Here is a 21327-nt window from a genome sequence, read left to right as displayed (position 1 = left end):
CACCGAGGGCTCAATGTCCAAGGTCCAGGTTCACAGACCCCTGGCTGTGTTTTGCCTGGCTTGTGACCAGAATTGGTGRCCCTAGCTAGGGAAATGAAAACTCCTTCCCTTGGGCATTCTGTGGTTTTCAGGGGAATGCCTCAAGTGGCCGAGGGGACATGCACAACCCACAAGGATACCCTGAAGCAGAAACAAAAGCATCTCCATCAGTCCAGGGAGAGCAAGTATCTTCCTGCCTCACTTCTTGAAGAATTTTTCTCCACGAATTGGCTTCTGCCATGCAGGGTAGTGGGCACTGGTTTCCCAGCTGGATTCTTCATCTTTCTACCTGTCCGTTTTATATTTTATAAACCTATATAGGGATCATTTTACAACTTCACTTTTATAATCTGCTCTATAAATATTTTACGAGCTGCCTGCCAATCTGCAAGTAGTTTTTAAATAAGACATGATGCCTTAAGAATATTTAAAGTCTCACTTTTCTTTTTGCYTCGGATACTTTCATTGAAAAACACAGAGCTGTGGAAGGAAAACATCTGCTTCCTACACAGAGAAACTGGGACAAACCCACAACAGGAGTAAATGAMTTGAGATTCAGGTGTGCTGCTTAACTCTTTGGCTGAGTGTCTCCAGCTCGGTGGGAGATGAAGCGAGCGTCGGGATCTTTATTCCTTTGCTATGCATGATATAGAAAAGATATAGGAAATCYATGGTTTGTACAGTGATAATAAACTAGAGAATGAGTCTTCTGTCAGGGCTTTTGACTCACAGCTTTGCCAATAAATATTAAGAGCAAATGCACATGCAGAAATGGGGTATTTCACAAACAATTGAGAGCTTTTTTTTTCCTCCCAAAATACATTGCAAAGCCCCAATATTTAGAYACTTTGATCTGCCAGTAAGATTCACAAAGTGGCTCAGGACTGTTAACCTGAAATTGCAGATTTTTATGGGATTCAGTTGGGGAAGAAAGGAGAAAAAATTGCTTGTGTGTGTTATTTAAAGCATCTGAAGGTCAAGAATGGAAGAAGTGTGGTTTAGCCAAAGTCAGCGTGGGCTCTGGGTAGTTGGAGAAAGTGTGAGAAAGGCACCAGTGAGGGCAGGTTTTGCAGCAAGCTTTATTAGTGACACCCAACTGTTGCTTGACAGTCACAGTCCACCAGATGCCATTTGGCTTTGACACGTCTTGTCAAGGCTGGTTCTAATGATGCTCTGGGCATCCCGGAGCCTGATTTGGTATGCTGATGTGATGTGCTGCTGTGTTTGTTACCCAGCTCCAGAGAAGGGGGCAGCTGGAGCCAACTGGTTTGCACTGACCCTTGGATTGTGTCCGTGGGCAGTAAAATAAGGACTGCTGTGCATCAAGGTGTGCTTGGATCACTCTGTGCAAGGGATGGCGTTTCTGTCTCCTCTGCATTCATGGTCAGAGAATCAGGAGATGCAGGTCATAAAGAGAATGATGGTAGAGAAACATTTTTACAGGCAAAGTGTTCCAAACCTGAAGAAGAGATAAAGGCATTTGCTCCAAAAGGCAAACAGAGGAGATACCGGATACGTGCATTTGGTAGGAGGATTAATTGAAATGTGTGTGTATTTTCAAAAGGAAAATGGAGTCATATGCCTCCATCCAGAAAAATCAGTTCTGCAGAAAACTGATGTAACTTTGGCAACTTGCAGCAGAAAAAATTGGGGTTGCCAGAAGTGGGACTTGATACTGAGACTCATCTCTCTCGTTTATTCAGTTGAAGGGGAGGTCATATGGTGAAGAAGAATCCCTTCTCACCACGGGGTTGTGAACAGAATGTGCTTTGAAATGACCCTTGCTCCCTGGGTCTCCATGTACCCCTAGTGCTTAGATTTTGARTTAATTATGCAGGACCCCATCTCAGGAAATGGCACTGCTGCTTTTAGAGCAAGGCAGTGAGCACCAGCATGCAGATAACTGAGCCACATCTCTGACCACCTCAGTGCTGTTCTTGTGGGGTTTGCATTCAAAGTGTTATGGTCTCAGCTTGGTTGCTGCTGCTGAAATTGTGCCCTGCATGGATAGCCTGGCTGTTTATCAAGTGTAACCTGTATATCTCCCTGCCTGTGTCCCCAGACTGCTTGCCAGCCTTCCCTTGTCTTCTCGATCCATTCCCTGCGCTTGCACAACCTTTGCAATCTCTGTTTTTCCTTCCTCTCCTTGTAGCACAGGTCTCTCTTTCTCCCCAAGGTAAGCTTCCCCTTCCCTGGAATAGCCCCAGAAGCTCATGTTGCTTTTCCCCTCCTTGACTGCCCAGCATCCAGCTTTGCCAGGTCCAGCTCAACGGTGGTGTCTCATCGTGTTCAGGCTTTTGTTTGTAATTGTGATAATTTCACAGACCCCGTGCCAAAATCSTATAGCCGAAAGGCTGCTTGGCCCCTTGCATTCAGGCAGACAGCAGTTCCCTGTAATAGGACTTCATGCTGAGGGCATGTTTCATGCAGATGCCTGTTCCTKCCTCCTCCTAATTGCAGTTTTGTTCCTGCTAATCATATGCTCCTCATTGCTGTGAGTGATGCTGGAGTGCTCAACATGCCCCTAGCTCAAAAATCACCGAAGCAATGGAAGAGAGAACTCCAAGTTTCACAGCTTTAAGTGACTTCTGAGTAGCCTGAGGCTTTCTTTGTGGTGTGCCAGCCAGTGATTCTGCTGCATGCTGGCTGGCTTGCCGGTGTCTGTTTCCAGTTTCTCATTCTACCAAGCAGCATCCYTCAGCCTCATGTTGATGTGGTGAGGATGATCCAGTTCCTGTATCGAGTTATGTTAGCAGGTCCTTGGAAAGACGGGCATATACATGTGCATCCTACACACCTCATCCCGTATTTTTAAATGTGTGTGTGTGTGTGTGTAGCAATTCTTGCCTGTGCAGTTGTCCTGGGGCTTCCTGTGTGGTTGGCTAAGTTAAGCAGATCTCAGAAGTGCCACAAATCAGACAGTTGATGCTAATGGAAAACTATCCCCTGGAAAACCAAAGAGAAGAACGAAGCTGAGTCAGGGAAGGGCAACCAAAAACTAATAGGAGGATGCCTTGGGGAAGATACGACTTCCATAGGACTGTGGCTGCAACTCCATGGTTGGATTCAGCACTGTCTTTGCGCTGTCTGGTGCTGAGGTGGGAGCAGCATAGGTCAGGCAGCTTGCATTCTTCCATCTTTATTCTGCTGGGCCTGGAAATGAATGAATGGCAGCTCCCCTGTGGAAAGACAGAAGATGTGCATGAAACGCTGTGCAGTGGCAACAATATGTAGGAGACCCCTGAAGGCAGTGAGGCAACAGATTTTGTTTTGTTTTGTTTTGTTTTGTTTTAGGCCATTATTTTGCATGTGTATAAGGTGTTAATGTTTACACAAGGCCATTTTCTAAAATATCGTCATTTAAAGTTCTGTGCAGATGCACAGTAGGTGAAGGGGAGCATGCAAGACATACAACACAATGCCTGCAAAAGCTCAGCAGTCCAGGAGATATTGTTTCTGGAATTGTGATATTTCATCCCATTCCCCTTCCACTGTCCTTCCTGTTCCTGCTTTCTTTTCTTCTTAATAATAGCTTCATTAGATGTCAGGTAGCGTGGAGTTATTCAGAAGCATCTGTGGGATTTGGAAACACAAGTCCAATTGAAAATCCATGGGCCTTGAGCCTTGAATCCCSTTAGGGAAATTGCAAGTAGCTTGATGAGCAAAAACTGGGACAGCAGCAATAGAGCCACTAGAGAGGTTGGGTTYGTCACTGCTCTGGGTTTCTGTGCATTGTGTGATTTGAAGTAAAAGATGGAGTTCTGCCATACCAGAGACAAAAATACGCTTTTATTGTGGGTTCTTTTTTTCCAGGCGATGTGGCTATAGCAAGGCTAAACAAGATCCAGAAGAAGAAAAGATGCATTTTCATAATGGCCACAGTGAGTAAAGAACAAACATATACATGTGGTTTTGACTTTCTGTGGTAATAAGAAATTCAACTGAGAGGTGGTTTTCTGGAAAGAAAAGAAATTTAAAATCTGTTTTTTCTTGTAATTCACCAAAGAGTTTTTTGTGCAGTAGGTTCCCACCTGCCCCTGCAGCAAGCCCTACAGAGAACTGAACATTTGAACAATCCTATGTGCTGAGCTATTCACACCTGTATGCTTGCAGCAGATCTTTCTAGTGAGCTCTTTTGGTTTGTTCCTSTGTCTTTGCTGTGTGAACCAAGACGTTATTAATTTTTCCTGGTCACCGCATACCAACTCAACATTTTTGTGGTCTGGACACATCAGTCCAAAATACCTGTTTGAAACCCTTGTGTCACCCCAGCCAGCTGCGAGGACCAAGCCCCCTGCTACTCTTTGGCTTGGGTATGAGGAATGACACCAATTTCCTGCACCAAGGAAGCTTTCAGAAATGCCCTTGTACAGAAAACCTCTCTGCGGTGATACTGGAAAGTAAATCTCACGGTTGCTATCAGTCCTTCTTCCGTCAAGAGCTGTGGGATCTGGGTTTGGGTAACAGTGAGGTGCCTTTTGGGGTGGAAAAGGCAAACACATTGTGAGTGAAAGTCAAATTTCCATTAGTGCTGTGTAATGAAGGCAGCAGGAAGCGAATCAATTAAGAGCCGCAGTGTAATGTAGCTGTCTCATTAGACTGATGAGCAGTTCTTCATGTGAGTAGCCTTAATGATTGTCAAAACAAACTTATAATATGGATAATGAAAATACTTTTTCCCCTCTCAAGTCCTAGAGAAAGAGCCGGCTATTGATTATATTTATACTGATACAACCCACGGGCTTTGTACTGCAAACACTCAGTTCTTTTAAATCTCAGCAGCTCTGTCTGAAATAATGTGGGCGATTGATTAGCTGATGTGTGACTGGTAGGGCATAATTTATTTCAGCTCTCCATCAACCCCCCTCCATCCAGCTTGCTTTGCAAGTTATTCCTGTAACATTTTGCTTTTTGTACTTTTCCTCCTGGTGTACCRTCTCTAGTTCCAGAAAGGGATCCTGTTCTGCCAGACCCTGGACCAACCCATTACAGAGCACCAAAAGGGATTTTTAGCTGTGTGTCACTCCAGCCGGCCACTGTGGTGCTTTTCTAAATAAGATGAAGTTGCACATATGTCACATRCAAACTAAATGCCATTTTTCAAGAATGACACTCATTTTCACCGTATAAATAAATTTCCAGCAGAGCAGAGTGCAAGGGCCAGGAGTGTGTAATGCCCATTTTCTGTGATGTCGTGTGCCATTAAATGTGCTTAATTTGTGTTTGCAGTTAAGCTGCCTGGAGTGAGGACCTACGTTGATCCCCACACCTACGAGGACCCCAATCAAGCTGTCCACGAGTTTGCTAAGGAAATTGAAGCTTCATGCATAACCATTGAAAGAGTTATTGGAGCTGGTATGGAAATGCATTTCATGACCCTTAGCAACGCGAGGGGTTGGCTTTCTCAGCATGAGAGAGCTGGGAAGGGGCGTGGAATATTTGAGCTKTTAGGTACCCTGCAATGAAGGTGAGCATGTTCCAGCTGAAGATTGGGACACTGTCATTGTCTGCAGTTTTGAAATTCAGGAGCTGAACTGAAAATGCCAGAAAATGGTCACATTTGGACCAAGCTGAGCTATTTTAATRGATGCTAAGGGAAAGGAGTCACTTAATTTTCACATTCTTTTTGCTCTTTTAACCTTTTTATCCCCCCACGTTAAGGCCAGACTTGAAGCAAAAACTAAGAATAAGATGTCACCTGGGACATTAAAAAAGCACAAGCCAAAGTCCAAAGCTTTAAACTTCTTTGGTTAAAAGAAGAAACTCCCATTTTGTTTTCAGTAAAGCTGTTTGTTTGCATCCAACCTTAGGAGTGTTTTCTATCCTCTGAAAAAGTGGGTTTGGATGTCACTTACTGTTCACCAGAAAAAAAAATCCATTTAGGTTACTTTTTGAAAAAGGTAGTAATAAAATTGTAAAGGGCTTATAGTCYATAAAAATATATGTTACTGTGAAAGGCTGACAGCATTCCATCTATGTAACTTACCAAAGGAAGGTTAAAAGCATGTGGCTTGAGTTTTACAGCTATCCACACAAGGAGGATGGTATGGGATGTGACAGGGCTCTTTCATACAGTAGACAAAAATATGAAATGAGAAAAAAGCCCAGTGGAATATAAAGCATAGCTCTTAAAATATAAGAAAATTACATTTTTATTCCCAGTCTTCTTGTGCTTATGAATTACTTGGCTTRTGGCACAGTGGCTATTTGAGGTGGTCATCACTGTGGTGTTCAGCAATCCATATCCATGAGTGCTGGGCAGCCCCTCGTGCTTTTCATCAGCCGAGGCTGAGCTGCATCCTGCGCACAGAGGCACATCATGTGTTCCCTTGGYGTGGTGTGATCCCGTTCTTCCTGATTTTCCTCTGAAGGTGAATTTGGGGAAGTCTGCAGCGGGCGGCTGAAGCTGCAGGGAAAGCGTGAGTTTCCAGTGGCCATCAAAACCCTGAAGGTGGGCTACACAGAGAAACAGAGAAGAGATTTCTTGGGAGAAGCAAGCATCATGGGGCAGTTTGACCACCCCAACATCATCCACCTGGAGGGTGTCGTCACAAAAAGTAGGTACAGCTTGCTGTGGGCTCCTCTCTGTGAACTCTGGCTGATGGGAGATTTGGTTAAAGGGAGGAAGACTTGSGTGGTGCCTGTTCTGAATGCACTTTTCATAATTTCTCAAAAAAAGTGAACTCCCRTTGCCTGAAGTGTCATATTTGATAGGTCCAGCCAGAAACAGTTTCGCTGACATTGTAAAAAGGAGGTTTGTGMCCAAAGAGGTTTGGTGTTCATCCAGCCAGAATGGATAGATAATAACTAAAATGATAAAAACTTCAGCTGCCTCTGGAGASCTTGCCTCACCTAGGCATAATATGCATGGGCTAAGAGAAGACCCCTTTTCAAAGGTCCAAAATTAAATGAGACAGAAATGGAAGATGTTTTTGGCCAGCCTCATGCAGTGTGTGTGTGACAGAGACAGCCTGGAATGTCTGAATGCCCCTGGAATGTGCTGCTTGATTCCTGCCTTGCAGGTGGTGCAGCAGCTCGTACCAGCTGCAAAATGCAAGAGTGTTTTGAACGCAGCAATGCCAGGCCAGCCACTAAGTTTTCCAAGCAGTCTTGCCTCTTMTTTCTGCTTTTATTTGTTTCCTTTTGAAACCACATCATCCTCAGGGTGGACAAAGATGTGCCAAGTAGTGGGAAGTGATTTCCCTGGCGAGGGCAGGAGGAAGATTTGCTACCGAGAGTCTGGAAGGAAGGGGAACCCACCCACACCCCTGATGATTTCCAGCCATYATATTTTGAGAAACTGCTGAAGCAAAGCTCTCAGGAGAGTAGTGCTGAGCCTRGTGATCACTCCCATGGTGTGCAAGCAAGAACAGAAGGTAGCTGAAGTTTTGCTTTTCAGAAGCAGGGAAGAAGAACAGAACTGTAGGTGAAGATGACAGGACTGTGTAAAACATCAATTAAAGCAAACTCCCTCTGGGATCTGCTAGAATTGCCCCTGATCATAGTTGCCATAGTGGTGCTGGCATATGTGAGGGATTGAGGGCATCCCAGCATGAGAGTTACTGAGGTCTGACTGCTCAGTTAGCAAAACAGCCTTTGGTAACTTTTCCAGTTCTTTCCAAATTACTGTGTGCACTAAAGATAAGGGGAAGGGACAGCACATCCAAATGTGCCCAGCACAAGGCTGTTGGTGCTGTGCTAAGGCCRTGGAAAATGTGTAGAGCTGTTGTTRCTCATCCATTTTAAAGCCTTGGGGGATCTCCAGTATTTGCCTCAAGGATTATTTTGCGGAAAAGAGCTACTTCTTTATTTTAAGATGTATTTTAAGTGAGGAAGCCCCAGCCTCACAGATGTGAATGGCTGCCTCCCCTCTTGTCTTCACATTTGGCAATGTCAGAGCTGGCTTGGCTGCTGCTGTTCAGATGGCAGTGTTTGGGGCCATGTGGCTGCTCTCTGTACCATTTCTCAGTCTCATTCCTCCGAGGAAGCATCTCCAACATTGGTTCTTTTTCAGAAGAACCAATAGAGAAGGTACAGAGGCTCTAGCTGTTTGTCCTTGTGACCTCCACAAAATCAATGCTGTTTTGTAATCAACAACCTTTTCTTGCATTTTTCCTTGAAACTGCATTTCCTAAAACTTTTGAGAACTTTTTTTAAAATAACCAAAATAGATTTCTCAAAAAAAAAAAAAAAATCAAATGTGTTGGGGACACCTTGTGTGAWCCTTAATACGTAAGAGCTCAAATTTCTAGCCCTGCAGGGATATGGAATATTGGGCAGGGAGTGAGTGATGGTTATACATCCATGAAAGCTGCTACTGGCAGGAGCTTTAGTCTTTCTGGCTGCTGTGGCCTCGGGATGGTCGGAAGTCCCACTTTTAGTGAGAATGTGCCTCCCTAGCAAGCTGCCTTTACATAAAGTGGTTGGCTGCTCCAAAGGCTGTGGAAGCACAGGGAGCTCTGCTTCTAAATTAGACTTGGAACAACTGGAGTTTGGATTCTGGGGGATATATACACCAAGAGCTTCTCATTAGCCCAGTAAATATTTGTTTACTGCACTCAGATTTTTTTTCCAGCAGACATCTGTAGCAACTTCATAGYTTTTTCCTTTTGTTTTACATGGACCAAAACAATCTTTAGGAATCACAAAGTATTCTGCTCTCTCAAAGTATTGTTTAACTTCTTTTACCCTTCAGTGTCGCAGTTGTTGGCCTTTTGTAGAATAAAATATTTAGGGTAAAATGTCTGCCACATCATGATTTACTTTGGAAGTAAATTAAATTGAATTAGGCCATTTTTAATTCTGAATGAGAATATCTGTGCAGTGGCTTCATACCATTTACCTAAAATAGTTGAAATGCACACCTTAATTAATTTGGACTAGTCATKTTCTCTGTCCCCTTGCAGACAAACCCTTAGCTATATCTGCTTTACAAATGCAGTGACAGTTTTAATTTGCATCCCATTTGGTTTCTCTGATGGTGTGCACATTACATTAATACACTGGCACRAGTGTCATTGGCATATATTTTATGGCCAGGTAATGCCAGCAGGAGGAAGCCCTGGTGGCGCAGAGAATCAGCCCAGCACTTTAGAAGGGCGGATGTTTACTTTTAATTTACTTTGTTGAAAGTTACCTGTTTGTGTCCTTATTTCCATGCTCTTGGATATGGGGTTAATTTATTCCATGATTGCTGCCAACCTGCAGCAGTCAGATAATGAAACTTAAGTGCCAGAAATCCTATTTTTTTTTTCTCTGATGGCATCCAAAGGAGGTCCCCCAGGGTGGTGGCGTAACAAGACACCATTCTCACTGCAATGCTACCTTGAAGTGCCAGAAATAAGGGACCCCATGCTACAGTTTGGTTTAAAATAAGGGACCCCATGCTACAGTAGCATTTAAAAACAATTTAATTTTTAACATTTGAGATATCCCTGGGGTTTTCTTCCCTGCAAAGCCACTGACATGTTTGCCAGCCAAGAGCAATGGCCCCCGAGATCTCTCCTCCCTCCTACATGCAGCCTGTGTTGTTCATAGACAGGTGGCTGTCATCCTTAAAGATAGGCCCCATCATTTCATTTGGGATTCAGCAATCTTTTTCATAGTCCCAAGGTGCATTTCCAATATCCAAAAAGTAGTATTTTGGGCAAGTTTCAAGCTTGGGCAWCAGCTGTGATAGTAACTTAAAAGTGTTGAAGCATCACAGGTCCTTCAGGCTGCAAAGGTAGTATTTGCACAGCAGTGAGTATTTTGATTGACAACTTCACAATTACCTTTGTTATGTACATAATTAGGCAGTAAATTAGGCAAAATAGTTAAGGTAATCAAAAATGGGAAAATTAAGATCTATCTAAATAGTGGGACATGCACTGATTTTTAGTATTTACCTTCATGTGCATGTTATGACACATGGCAGCTCTCGTTGATCATTTCTATGAAAGGCATTTATAATGCACTTTACAAATAACTGACAGCTCCTCTTTTGTCTGTGCTTCATGCTAGCTAATGGAAATTGATTTAAATAAAAAATAATTTACATGTTCTTATAAGATTTCATTGAATTTACAAGGGCTGGAGCACACAACATTAATTATTGCTATGCCATTGTGGCAAGCTAGCGAGAAATTAGATACAAAAACTGAGCAAAAACTATATATAATTACTATTAAAATGACTCGGGCATGAAAATTAATCAAACAGATTTGGAAAAACATTATTATTCCTGTCAACAATAGGAGACCAGGTCTTTTGTTAAGAACTTTTACTTTGATTTCCACTTGCACTCATTCCATACTTCACTAGCTTTTGTTCTGCAGCATAAACATTCCTTTTCTTACTTCCAGATGTGTTTACAAGGGTAGTCACATGGAATTACTTGAATTACAAGGAATGCAATCCCACCCTTTCCTGGGCTTGGTTTTGGTGGCTCCCGAGCTCAAGCTGCAGATCATGCCTGTTGCTCTTGTTGGGTTCCCGTTGYTACTTCAGGGAGTTGAAGCTCGAGGGAAGGGTCCAGAGAGGTTGCTGTGTGCAGTTTGTTCTCTGCAAGCTTTCAGATTGTCGGTGGAGACAAGAACAGGGGTGCCTGGGTTCAGTTTGCAACTTCCACCTCCACCTCATCGTCCAAATAATCTGGGGCTTGGTACCCCACCCATAATATGGYTTTATTTTTTCATCCCCTCCTCCTCAATTTCCCTAATTATGTATTTATTCTTGCCATCGTGCTGGGACAGCAGTGTCTTGGTGTAGATTTACTATACATGGCCATATAGCCACATGCTCGTGCACTATTAAAAGGCTTTTTTATTGCTCATATTTTTTTAAATAAATTTCTAGCAAACTTATGCACCTTTTTTTTTTTTCCAGGCAAACCAGTAATGATAGTGACTGAATACATGGAGAATGGCTCTCTGGATACATTTTTAAAGGTAATACTTAGATCCTTTTTCCAGGGGACCTGGAGGCTTGGTTAAGGTTTGGGTTCTTTGTAGATGTTACTATCAGTGAAAATATTTTCTGGGTGTTGGTGGTGTCTGGAGGCAGGAGTAGCTCCGTTGTGTCTTTGGTGTACATTTGCACAGCATCATGAAGGACCTGGTGCATGTAATGATACAAACAGGTAAGCATAAATTKGAGGGTTTTACATTTATTTTAGAAGGCAGTTGACTGCATGGAAGGTGTTAGCTTACCCTGCAAAATGTGATGTGATTCAAGARCAGATCCACACTGCAACATAGCAAACCTCAGACTTGTTGGAGTTTTTTCCATGAAATGTAAGAGCTGGAGAAGGGACAGTGGGGGAAGTGGCTAGAAATGCCATGTGGCAACTTGGGAAAGATCTCCTATCCCCCCARGTATTCATGAACCCCTACAGGTAGAATTTCCATGCAAGTTGGTGCCATTCARTTGGCTCACTGAGAAACAGCCCAGCCCGGTGCCCTTATACACACATGTTCACTCCTAGTCACAGTTTCTTTATCAGTCACCAGTAGAAGCAGCTCACTCCTTGATCTCAAGTTAAAAGAACTACATTTCCTCAGCTTTGTCTCTAGAGATCCTAATCTAAACAGTGAAACTTAGAAAAGCTTCATGGTCAGAGCATGAGGGTAATGAATTATTAATTTTCCTGGTTTCCTTTTTGGAGACTTGCCTTTTGCATTTTTATTCATGTGCATGCAACGCTGAGGGTGCAGAGGCTCTCAGCTCATCAAATGTCTCCATCCTTCTGCAGAAGAATGATGGGCAGTTCACAGTGATCCAGCTGGTCGGGATGCTCCGAGGCATCGCGTCAGGGATGAAGTACCTGTCTGACATGGGCTATGTGCACAGAGATCTGGCCGCCAGGAATATCCTCATCAACAGCAACTTRGTCTGCAAGGTGTCAGACTTTGGCCTCTCCAGAGTCCTAGAAGATGACCCTGAAGCAGCATACACAACCAGGGTGAGTTATGGAGGTACCAAACTSATGGAGCTCAAGAAAAATGTATTTCTTGCCACATTTCAGTGTTCAGGCTCTCTAGCAAAAGGTTTTCTGTGAATTCAGAGCCTCTAAACTGTGCAAGAAGTTTTGATCGGGTGGTAACAGTTAATTGATTCCAGATTAATTTATTTAATTAAATTTATGGTGGGGGTGGCTGAATAACACAGAGCTTAACTAATAACTTTTAAGTCAGGTACATGAGTCAAGTGGCAAATTTTGCAAAGTTGCCATGCTTCCAGCTCTTCTCTGTCCTCTTTGGTGAATACCAAAGGAAAGAAAGAGAATTGCTTTGTTCAGACACACTACTAGTGATGTAAGTCATGGTCTTTCGAACAATTTAACCCTTTTAAAACATGGGTGAGYGTGTAATGAATATCCATGGCAAGTGGTGCACATTGCTCTCAGCATTACCCATTGAGGCTCATTTCACCCAACCCAAGAAAGAGTTTCTCCAGCCTCAGTTGGGGTCCAGAAAGAGTTTTCTCCAGCCTCAGTGCCCTGCCCCTGCTCTGCCCACATGACCCTGGCACTGGAGACAGTGGGTGGGCAGATCCCTGCCTCAGCAGCACAGACTTGGAGAGAGCCTCCAATACTAATGGCAGTGGTTGGCACACCTTGGATGTGTCTTATTACCGTGCTTTTCCAAGGGTATTGTTTTGTGGTGGTGGGAGCTGTCTTGAGTCACATTCCCAGTTCCTGTGGAGATCTTGAAAGGCCTTTTTGCTTTTGTCAGTCACAGCCCCRTGATGGGACTCAGTGCACAGCTGGACTGGCGCTTCCCTGCAGGCTGAGGGGCTCTTGGCCAGCCCTGCTGCGGCTCCCGTGTGCTGCCATGTGCTAATTGGCACTGCTGAGGATCTGGCCCTTCACTGTAGGCATGCACTTGATGAGCTTGTGAATAAGTAATTATTGGAAGAAGAGACTTTTAAGAAGTTGCTTTTAAAATGTGTTCCAAATCCTGTCTTTTTCCAATAACAAGCGCTGTTAGGGGGCATTCAGGGAGATCTTCCAATATTTAGCTCAACACTGAGAGGAAGGGACTTCACAGTAAAATATTTTCTAATATAAATCAAGGGAGACAASTCTTTAAACCCAATGAGAAAAGTATTCCTTAATCCAGACCCCACTTTCCCTCCCCTTTCCTTTCTCAGAGTTGGTCTGAAGTTTGAGTTCTGAAATGATAGARAGGAGAAAAGGAAACAGCAAAGCACATTTGACAGCTGTGGCATCGTTCTCAGTCCCACAGCAGAGGCCAAGCAGGCTGGTCTTTGCACACACAGATTTCTGTGCCTGCTACACAGATCTCTCTGCAGGACCAGGACTGCATTAAAAAAAAAAAAGAAAAAAGAAAAAAAAGGGAATTACTTCCGCAGCAATTTGCATGAAGCCCTCGTTAGATCAAAGTCTTCCTCAGCTTCAGAGCTGTCTGTTCCTCCCCCGCTCGCTCTCAGAAATGGAGGAACTGTATTCCCTTACCAGCCCGTGCAACATAATTGAGATGTTGATCCTATACATGTCCCAGCATTCAAACAACATTCAAACAACAAACCTTCAGGACAGCCAATTAGTAGGCAGCCTACAAATGCTTATGGGCTGAGATAATGTGGAAAGGGGCCCCATGCTGTCAAACAGATTTACTTTAAAATTCGATGTCTCTTTCCAGAGAGAAAATAACATCCCTTGGTGCTCTGAGAAGAGCTGCTTCGACTTTTTTCACGTGTTCTCTGCCCTCYTCTGCAATCTGTTTTTTGGGGTTTTTCTCCATTTCTTTTCCATTTAGGGAGGGAAGATCCCCATTCGGTGGACAGCACCTGAAGCGATCGCCTTCCGCAAATTCACGTCGGCCAGCGACGTCTGGAGCTACGGCATCGTGATGTGGGAGGTGATGTCCTACGGCGAGAGGCCCTACTGGGAGATGACAAACCAAGATGTAAGCACGTGCCAGAGCTGCTGTGTGATGGGACTCTGAGGGTTCAGCATTCATTCTGCAATCAGAGAGGCAGAATGGGGACAAGAGGAGGAGAGCTGCTGTAAAAATGGCTTTGCTCCCCCACGCCAGACAGAAAGGATCCTCCCGTTTGATGCTCTGTCCTTTTGCCACAGCTCGGAGCAGGCTGTGCACAGAGGGAAATGTGTTTGCACAGAGGGAAATGTGTGTGCACAGAGGCAAGGCTGCTTCCCCCAGCAGAGCGCTGGGGCTGCACTAWTGCTGTTAGAGCTGCAGCCTGTCCCTCCTCTGCTTAATGACAAAGGCCTGCCAGGGGATAGATGCTGATAAACTGGCAGCATTTCAGTTGTCTGTCCAAACCCCTGCTGCCACGTAAAGCAAAAGCTCAAGAGAGTAGTGGTGAGGGCTTTGTTTCCCGGAACAGAAGCTGGGTGATTTGATCAAGTGTCAGCAGTCCACAGAGCTGTGCTTTGGTTGTTCTTGCACTGCTGCTCTCAAGAGAATGGTTTTGCTCTGGTTGTGAACATCTTGTAAGTCTGTGCTCACACACCCCCTCATCCATTTGTGCAGTATCCTTYGAGTTGTGTCCCCTTGCTCCTGAGTTCCAGTGCCCACTTGAGCCTCTGACCTGAGGCCACCCTCTGAAGCATCTCCRAACAGGGAGATGCCTGGGAATACTGTCTCCCACCTGACTGCAGCTCCAATTTGAGCCTGAGTAAGGATCTTCTGATCCTACTGCAGGGCTGCATTCTACCCTGAGCTCACCATCAACATCTGTCCTTGTCTAAGGCTAAAAAATTTAAGCCTGGGATAGCCAGATTTTCTAGGTCCCTCCTTCCTCTTCACACCCGTGAGAACTGTGATTTGCGAAGATCTCTTGAGAATGCCAGCTAGCGGTGAGKTTGGATTCACCGTGAGGGATGTGGGACAGCCCTGCTACCTGTGAAGATCCTACTGCTGGATGGGTTTCCATCATGAGTTTCCWCTGGTCACAACACCTGGTGTTTCATCCTTTCTGCTTTTGTCAGCAGCATTCCCATTCCAGTGACTTTGTGCCTTTTCAGTGGCAGCAAGGGCTCTCTCTGGCTGAGCATTCTGCCTTTCCTGGGCTCTGTCAGTGAGCCTTTGCCATCAGTGGGTGTTACTGCCTGCCATGCTGAGCTGCTGTCTCATCTCCCTTTGAGGCCAGGCGTGGAAACGCGCGGTGCCTTTGAGAGAGTCACACCACACTTCTTGTGTGTGTGTCTGTTTGGTGAGCATTGTTTGGTGTGAATGCCCACCCCTCCGGCATTGCTGAGGCTGTCACATTTGCAGGAAGTTCAGTAAAGCAGCGTGTACCTGCACAGGGATTTATCTTCATCRAATACAGGGACTGGCTCCCCGAGTCTGCAGAGAATGCAGCAGCTGAGAGCCAAGCTTTCTCGCTCACACTGAGCCCTGTTACTATCTTTAATGCTGATACACTGGCATGGCACAGATGTTGTTCAGTAAATGCCAGGCTAAGATTGAGGCTGGTGCCAGTGAAGTAATGCTCCRTGTCAGGGGAGTCCCTTGTCTGGATCATATCACCATGAGCATCCACACTTTGCAGAACTGTTCCAAAACTGTTCCAAAAAGCCCAAATGCCTCCATGTTCTGTGGGGCATGGGGTGACTTTCACACTTCCCTGATGTGAAAGCAGAAGTCTAAGGACTGATGAGATGTTTATGAGCCTCAGTTCCTGCTCAGGCTTTGCTTGTGTAACYTCTGTGTTACTTGCCTCTGCCTTTGGGATGTGCAGATGGCAAGTGCCTGGATGGTGGTGGCATAGGAACTTAATTCAGTGCTGTGGCATGCTTCTCATGCAATTCTTCCTCCTTCAGCTCCTGAAGGCCTCCTCTTCTTTCCTCCTCTGCTTGTGTTGACAAAAAAGTCAGTGGTGTTTGATACAGCATGGGCTTTTGTGCAGAGGAGCAAGGAGTTACATAAATTTTGGACTCTGTTGCACAAGAGTTTCTTGTTGCATGAATTGTAATTAAAGCACATCATTTGCAAGCATAGTTGATAATGAGCAAAGCATTCTCACCATGCCACAGATGGCTTGCTTTAAAGGAGGTRCAGTGCAGCAGGGCAGGCAATGCTGTAAGGCTACAAAGCACATTTTAAAGTCAYGCTGGTTTCTGGATGGCCCTCTAAAAATATGCCTTGGCTTGACCACAAGATCAGGCTTTGATGCAGGAATTGTTGAGAGGAATACTGTGGCCTGTGTTGCACAGGGTGCTGAGCTAAATGATCACAGTGGTTGATTTTTAGTGTTCAGGTGGTTCAGCTATGAACACACAGCTAAGTGTTTTGTGCTTGGAATAGACTATCCCACATTGTCCTGTCCTAAACATCCAGTTCAGTCACCCCAATCCATAACTGAACAGTGCTTGTCCATGACGAGAAGAGAGACAAAAATGCCTCCTTAGGTGCAAATTCTAGATCTTCAAGTCTTACAAACCAGTATACACCAATGAATGGAGCAGCAAGTATCGCATTTTCATATTTTCTAATCACCGTTGTGGCTACAAGTGCCTCAGTCTTTGTTGTTTCRGTTTTTTGCTCCTCTTACTGCTAGACCCCTGAGGGCACCTTCAGATGCAGGAGTGTATTTCAGCATCCCAGCTCCTCGTAGTATTTTGATACCATTTACATTGTATCACCAGCACGAATGACATCCTGTAAATTGAGTTAACGCTATTGATTGTGATGTTACTGCCAGGAATATCCAGCACACATAACCCCCTTGCAGATACAGTTCAGATATTCTGATCTGGTGCCAGATGGTCTGCTCCCCGTCTTGCTACTATTTTCTTTCTGCTGCAGTTGGAGGATGGTCCATTATTGCTATAAATACAGACGTGGACAGAGCAAATAACATTCTCATGGCTGTGCCACATTGCAGCTTTTTCTTTATAGGGCAGCTACGAATCTGGAGCCGGGAAAAGTGTGGTGTGAAGAACAGAGAGTACAGATAGCTCAGTGTTGTGGGGCTGGAGCAGCAGCCAGGCTGTAGAAGAGATTGTCTTGCAAGTGCAGGTTGGGTGGAGGGCAGTGCAACTGCTCCAGCTCCAGATGAGATCTCAGAGGGGCACAAAGGACTTGCACTTGTTGTGGCCCAGATCTTCTGAGATGCTCTGTGCCCTTGGAGGAGATCATAAAGCCTCACCTAACTGCTTCTATGCTATGTGCATCCTTAGGGAGTTTGAGGTTCCCACTGCTGCTGCTCATCCGGCCTGGCTCCGTCCTGCAGCTCTTCCACTGAACAAAAAGCTCTGGGATGGAGGACAGTTTAAAAACAATCCATGCAGTCCTGAATTTTGGAGCCTTCTGAAATGCAATGCGAGCCTGACACAGCTCTTCCTGTACTGCTCCTCTAGGGGCTAAAWACTAAGAGAATAAATTCCGTGCTAACCACAGAGCCTTCTTTTTCAGCACAGGATGTTTTCAAATTGTGAGGCGGTACCTAGGATGAACTGCATCTGAGGCCATCCTTGGAGTGGACAGTGAAGAACAAGTGGTTTTCCACATAGCAAATGCTTCCAGCTCCTTTTGGTCAGGGAGTCTGGGGAATGGAGGATGTGAAGATGAGCTGCCGGGACTCCCTTGGCACAGACACAGAACTTATGGCTTGAAATGTGAGCTGCATTCTCCTGAAAATTGTAATGTTTCAAAGTGGGMGCTGCCAGGCTTAAAATCTGCCCCAAACTGGGGAAAACAAGTTACGTTTTTCAATTCTGACCTCACTTACTGATTTCTGCCTTTCAAGAGCGCAGGCAGCACATATGCATGCCACTTGTTTTAGATATAAAACCATAGATGGTTTGTATTTGAAATCAGTGCAACAACTCCCCTGGTTTTAATTTACATATTCTTGGGCTGACATTTTAAATTCCTGGCAGAAATGTGGCCACACTAAGAAACTACTAGACCCAGACAGTATTGAATGATATATGAGATGGTTGTTCTGCCTCTGCCTTGAATCCATCCATCAATTAGCATTCAAAGTCTCTTTTGAAATACAGTCAGACTTTTATTACTGTAATACAAATTTGTGGTCTAGCACATGCCTTTTCATTTAAAAAGAAGCCAACATCTGAATAAACAAAATCACTGCACTCCGAGAAGATGCCAGAAAGCCCTGTAGGATCTTTTTCATGGACTTAGCACAGGCTCCAGGAGTTTCCTGGTATAGAACGTAGAGACCACAACTGAGCTTTGAACAAGTGCAACAGGCAATCTGGCCCTCTGGTCGCACCAGTGCCTTGGCATTCTGGATTCATTGTGCAGTGACTAAAAATTAAGTTGTTCATCCCATCCCATGGAAAATAAGAAAGACAGTGGGGTTTACTGAGTTTGCCTCTCGTGTGCAGAGTTGGGGGTGGCAGGATTTTTTGTGAGCATATTGCTGGTCCCAAAGTTGTGTGTTAAAGTGAGTTTGCCTTTGGGAAAAAGGCGAGGGGAAGCAAAGCCGTGTGTTTTGTGTCCTGTAGGTGATTAAAGCCGTGGAGGAAGGCTATCGTCTGCCAAGTCCCATGGACTGCCCTGCTGCTCTCTACCAGCTCATGCTCGACTGCTGGCAGAAAGACCGCAACAGCAGGCCCAAGTTTGACGAAATTGTCAGCATGTTGGACAAGCTCATCCGTAACCCGAGCAGCTTGAAGACCTTGGTTAATGCATCAAGCAGGTACAGACTCCGTCCAGAACCATTTCTCAGAGAAAGCTCCTTGGCTGAATACACCACCCCTAGGGTTGGATACCCTCCTGACTGTTTAGCCTGCATGCATTTGTGGGTGGATATTCCTCCAGCTTCRTTACGTCCAGGGGAGTTTAAGTTAACTCAAATCAGCTTTTTCTGTTGCAGTTGGCAGCCAAGTGAGCAATTCACTTGCTCTAAATGCAGTGCTGCTACCACAAAGAAAATTACTGTGGTCTGTCKTTCAGAAACGCTAGTTTCAGCAGCTCTTTGTGACAAAAGTACCTGTGCTCTGCTGCAAGGTTAGAGAAGGAAAGAGAGGTGTGAGTGCATGAGGGAGATAGTTCCAATTATCTGCCTGTTGACTTTATCCTGGTAATGCAAACAAAGAGCAGCACTTGGGGAAACTCTTAGGATGTGCAAAGCTCATGGATGTCCAGGATCATCTTTCCACAACTATTCCCAGGCATGCTAGACACCACTACAAGTTGTGAGAGTCTTGGTAATAGCAACAGGAGGTCTCTGGTTCCCAAAGTGCTGTACACAAACCCTTTGCTAAAACCACATTAAGTGAACAGAGCTGCCAGCTTGTATTTAAACATGAATCTGAATAGCTACACAGCTACAAGTAAGGTAAACACAGTCGAGAAATAAAGCTGCACTTGGGGAGAAAGAGCTAAATAGTCTTGGAGAGGCTTTTCCTATTTTCAGKGTAAGCACACAAGTATTACTTCTGAGCCATCAGTGTTGCTGATCACTCAGTCTCTTGCAGAAGGTCATGAAGAAGCTATAGATGTGTGTGTATATATACATATGTTAAAGAATTAGTGCTGCTTYACTGAGGGCAGTGGAGTTCCCCTGATTAACAATGGAAAAGCCCCTTTGGAAAAGTTCRGTGTCAGAGGAATGAGAAAAAGGTGTGTTGTTTTCTTTGAACAGGAATGAGGGAGGTAAGATAAGGTTAGACTGGTGGTATTGACCAAAACAGATAYGCTGCTGTGAGTTTACAGTCATTTGTCCCCACCCCTTCCAAGTGAGCCTTGCACAGCTGCTTGTGGCCTGTGTCACCTGCTGCAGCTGGACAGCCCTATGGTGGCACGGCCGTGCACTCGTCCCTCATGCACTGAAGGAGAGGAACCTGAAATCTCTGTTAATTTTTAAATATGAGCTAAGTCTGGTTCCTTGGGCTGTTTTACATGTACCATTTACCATCTGAAGAAGGAATTATTCTTATTAGCAATTAGATGTAATGTCAGTGCCAGCAAACCTGCAGGAAAAGGTTTATGACAGCATAAAATATGTGAGTTTTCTGTATTATTTTCAACTCAGAACAGTTATTTTCCAGGCCTGTTTTGTGGTGGTTCCTGCACTCTTTTATGCCAAACTGCTATGCCAGATGAGGAAAATAGGCAGGAAACCATTTCCTTGAGCTGCTAAGCACTTTGCTGATGTTTTATTCCATGAATGAGTCCCTGCAATTCCATACCTCTCCTTTTCAGAGCTGCTGTGGGTATTTTTGATATGGATGGAGCACCTGAGTCAGGCTTTGGGGCTGTGTTTCTCTTCTCAYAGATTGCCGTACCCAGAACATGGTAATTCCAAGTGAATCATAATTTCAATATAGAGCAGCTGTAAAGGATTTTTTTTTATATATGTAATGTGTTCTTTATGGAAATTCTCATTAATGCAAATAAGGGAGGAAGTCACTCTCTGCATTACAGCGTGTGCTATGATATCACTAGGTACCTCCTGACATTAGTGATGAAAATCCACTTCTCATTATAATTACTTAGGAGTTTTGAATTTCTCATGTGTATAAAATGTTATGGGAAGCCATTATGTTCTTGGTACAGCAAGTATTCACATTTTATTAGACCCTTCAGCATTGCTATTAAATAAACAAATAATACTAATGTGCTCATAAAATACATGAAGATTCCTGAAGTGCTATAATAATACAATATCCCAGCTCTCCTTCCAGTTGAAAGTCTTTTAAGTGTAATAGCCACCGTCAGAGGCTGACCCAGAAATTTTTCTTTTTACCTGTGGCTAATGATCTTTGCACAAGGCTTGTGTTAGCCGTGTGTCCCGTTTTACAAAGCAGGGAACAAATCTGATTTCTTTCCTGGCTGACCTTGGACAAGCCCTCCTTGCTCTCTGCACATCGTTAGTGGGGCAGTGGGCTCTGCTTGCTCCAGGAACGGTATYGGTGCTCCTGAAGCAGTGAAGGGTTGTTATTTGCCTGGATCGCTGAGCAGGGAGTGCTGGCCGTGGCAGGGGCTGGAGYGAGGGTGTTTGCAGGGCTGGAGCGTGGCTGGAGCGTTGCTGCTCTCTGCAGGCTCCTTGGATGCCGTCTGCATCCCAACCCCGCATCCCAACCCCGCCGTGGCTCTGCGGGATCAGCCCCTGCCTGCCACTGATGGCCGCTGCCGGGAAATGTAATTTGGGCTCAGCTTCCAGGCTCTGCGCTGCCTTAAGTTAATTATGAGCTCTAAAGGCGGAGGAAGAGAGCAAAGCAGGAGCCATCAAAGTGAAGACTTTGAAGTAGGAGTGACTGGGGGAGCCTACTTGTGGCTGAGAGGTAACTGGGATAGATGCCAGTCCTCTCGTCCTCTTACTGCTYGTGGTGAGGACCAGAAATGG

At 44.8% G+C, this 21327-nt stretch overlaps 1 protein-coding gene across 4 annotated transcripts in view; it reads left to right on the top strand.

Annotated features, from left to right (window-relative positions):
* EPHA5 (EPH receptor A5) overlaps nt 1–21327 on the top strand; it is a 192623-nt gene that overhangs the window by 158894 nt on the left and 12402 nt on the right. For all 4 annotated transcript variants that reach the window (XM_057376622.1, XM_057376644.1, XM_057376637.1 and 1 more), the window contains 7 exons: nt 3853–3920; nt 5269–5394; nt 6411–6596; nt 10906–10967; nt 11771–11980; nt 13800–13949; nt 18482–18675. In XM_057376622.1, coding sequence (XP_057232605.1) covers nt 3853–3920; nt 5269–5394; nt 6411–6596; nt 10906–10967; nt 11771–11980; nt 13800–13949; nt 18482–18675 — 996 coding nt within the window. The remainder of the gene's footprint in view (nt 1–3852; nt 3921–5268; nt 5395–6410; nt 6597–10905; nt 10968–11770; nt 11981–13799; nt 13950–18481; nt 18676–21327) is intronic.

Source organism: Malurus melanocephalus, unplaced genomic scaffold, assembly GCF_030028575.1.
Source record: "Malurus melanocephalus ecotype Western Australia unplaced genomic scaffold, MMel_1.1 scaffold_9, whole genome shotgun sequence".
In the NCBI taxonomy this organism is placed as follows: domain Eukaryota; kingdom Metazoa; phylum Chordata; class Aves; order Passeriformes; family Maluridae; genus Malurus; species Malurus melanocephalus.
Note: the sequence above shows the minus strand (reverse complement) of the source record. Positions and strands in the feature narration are given on the sequence as shown.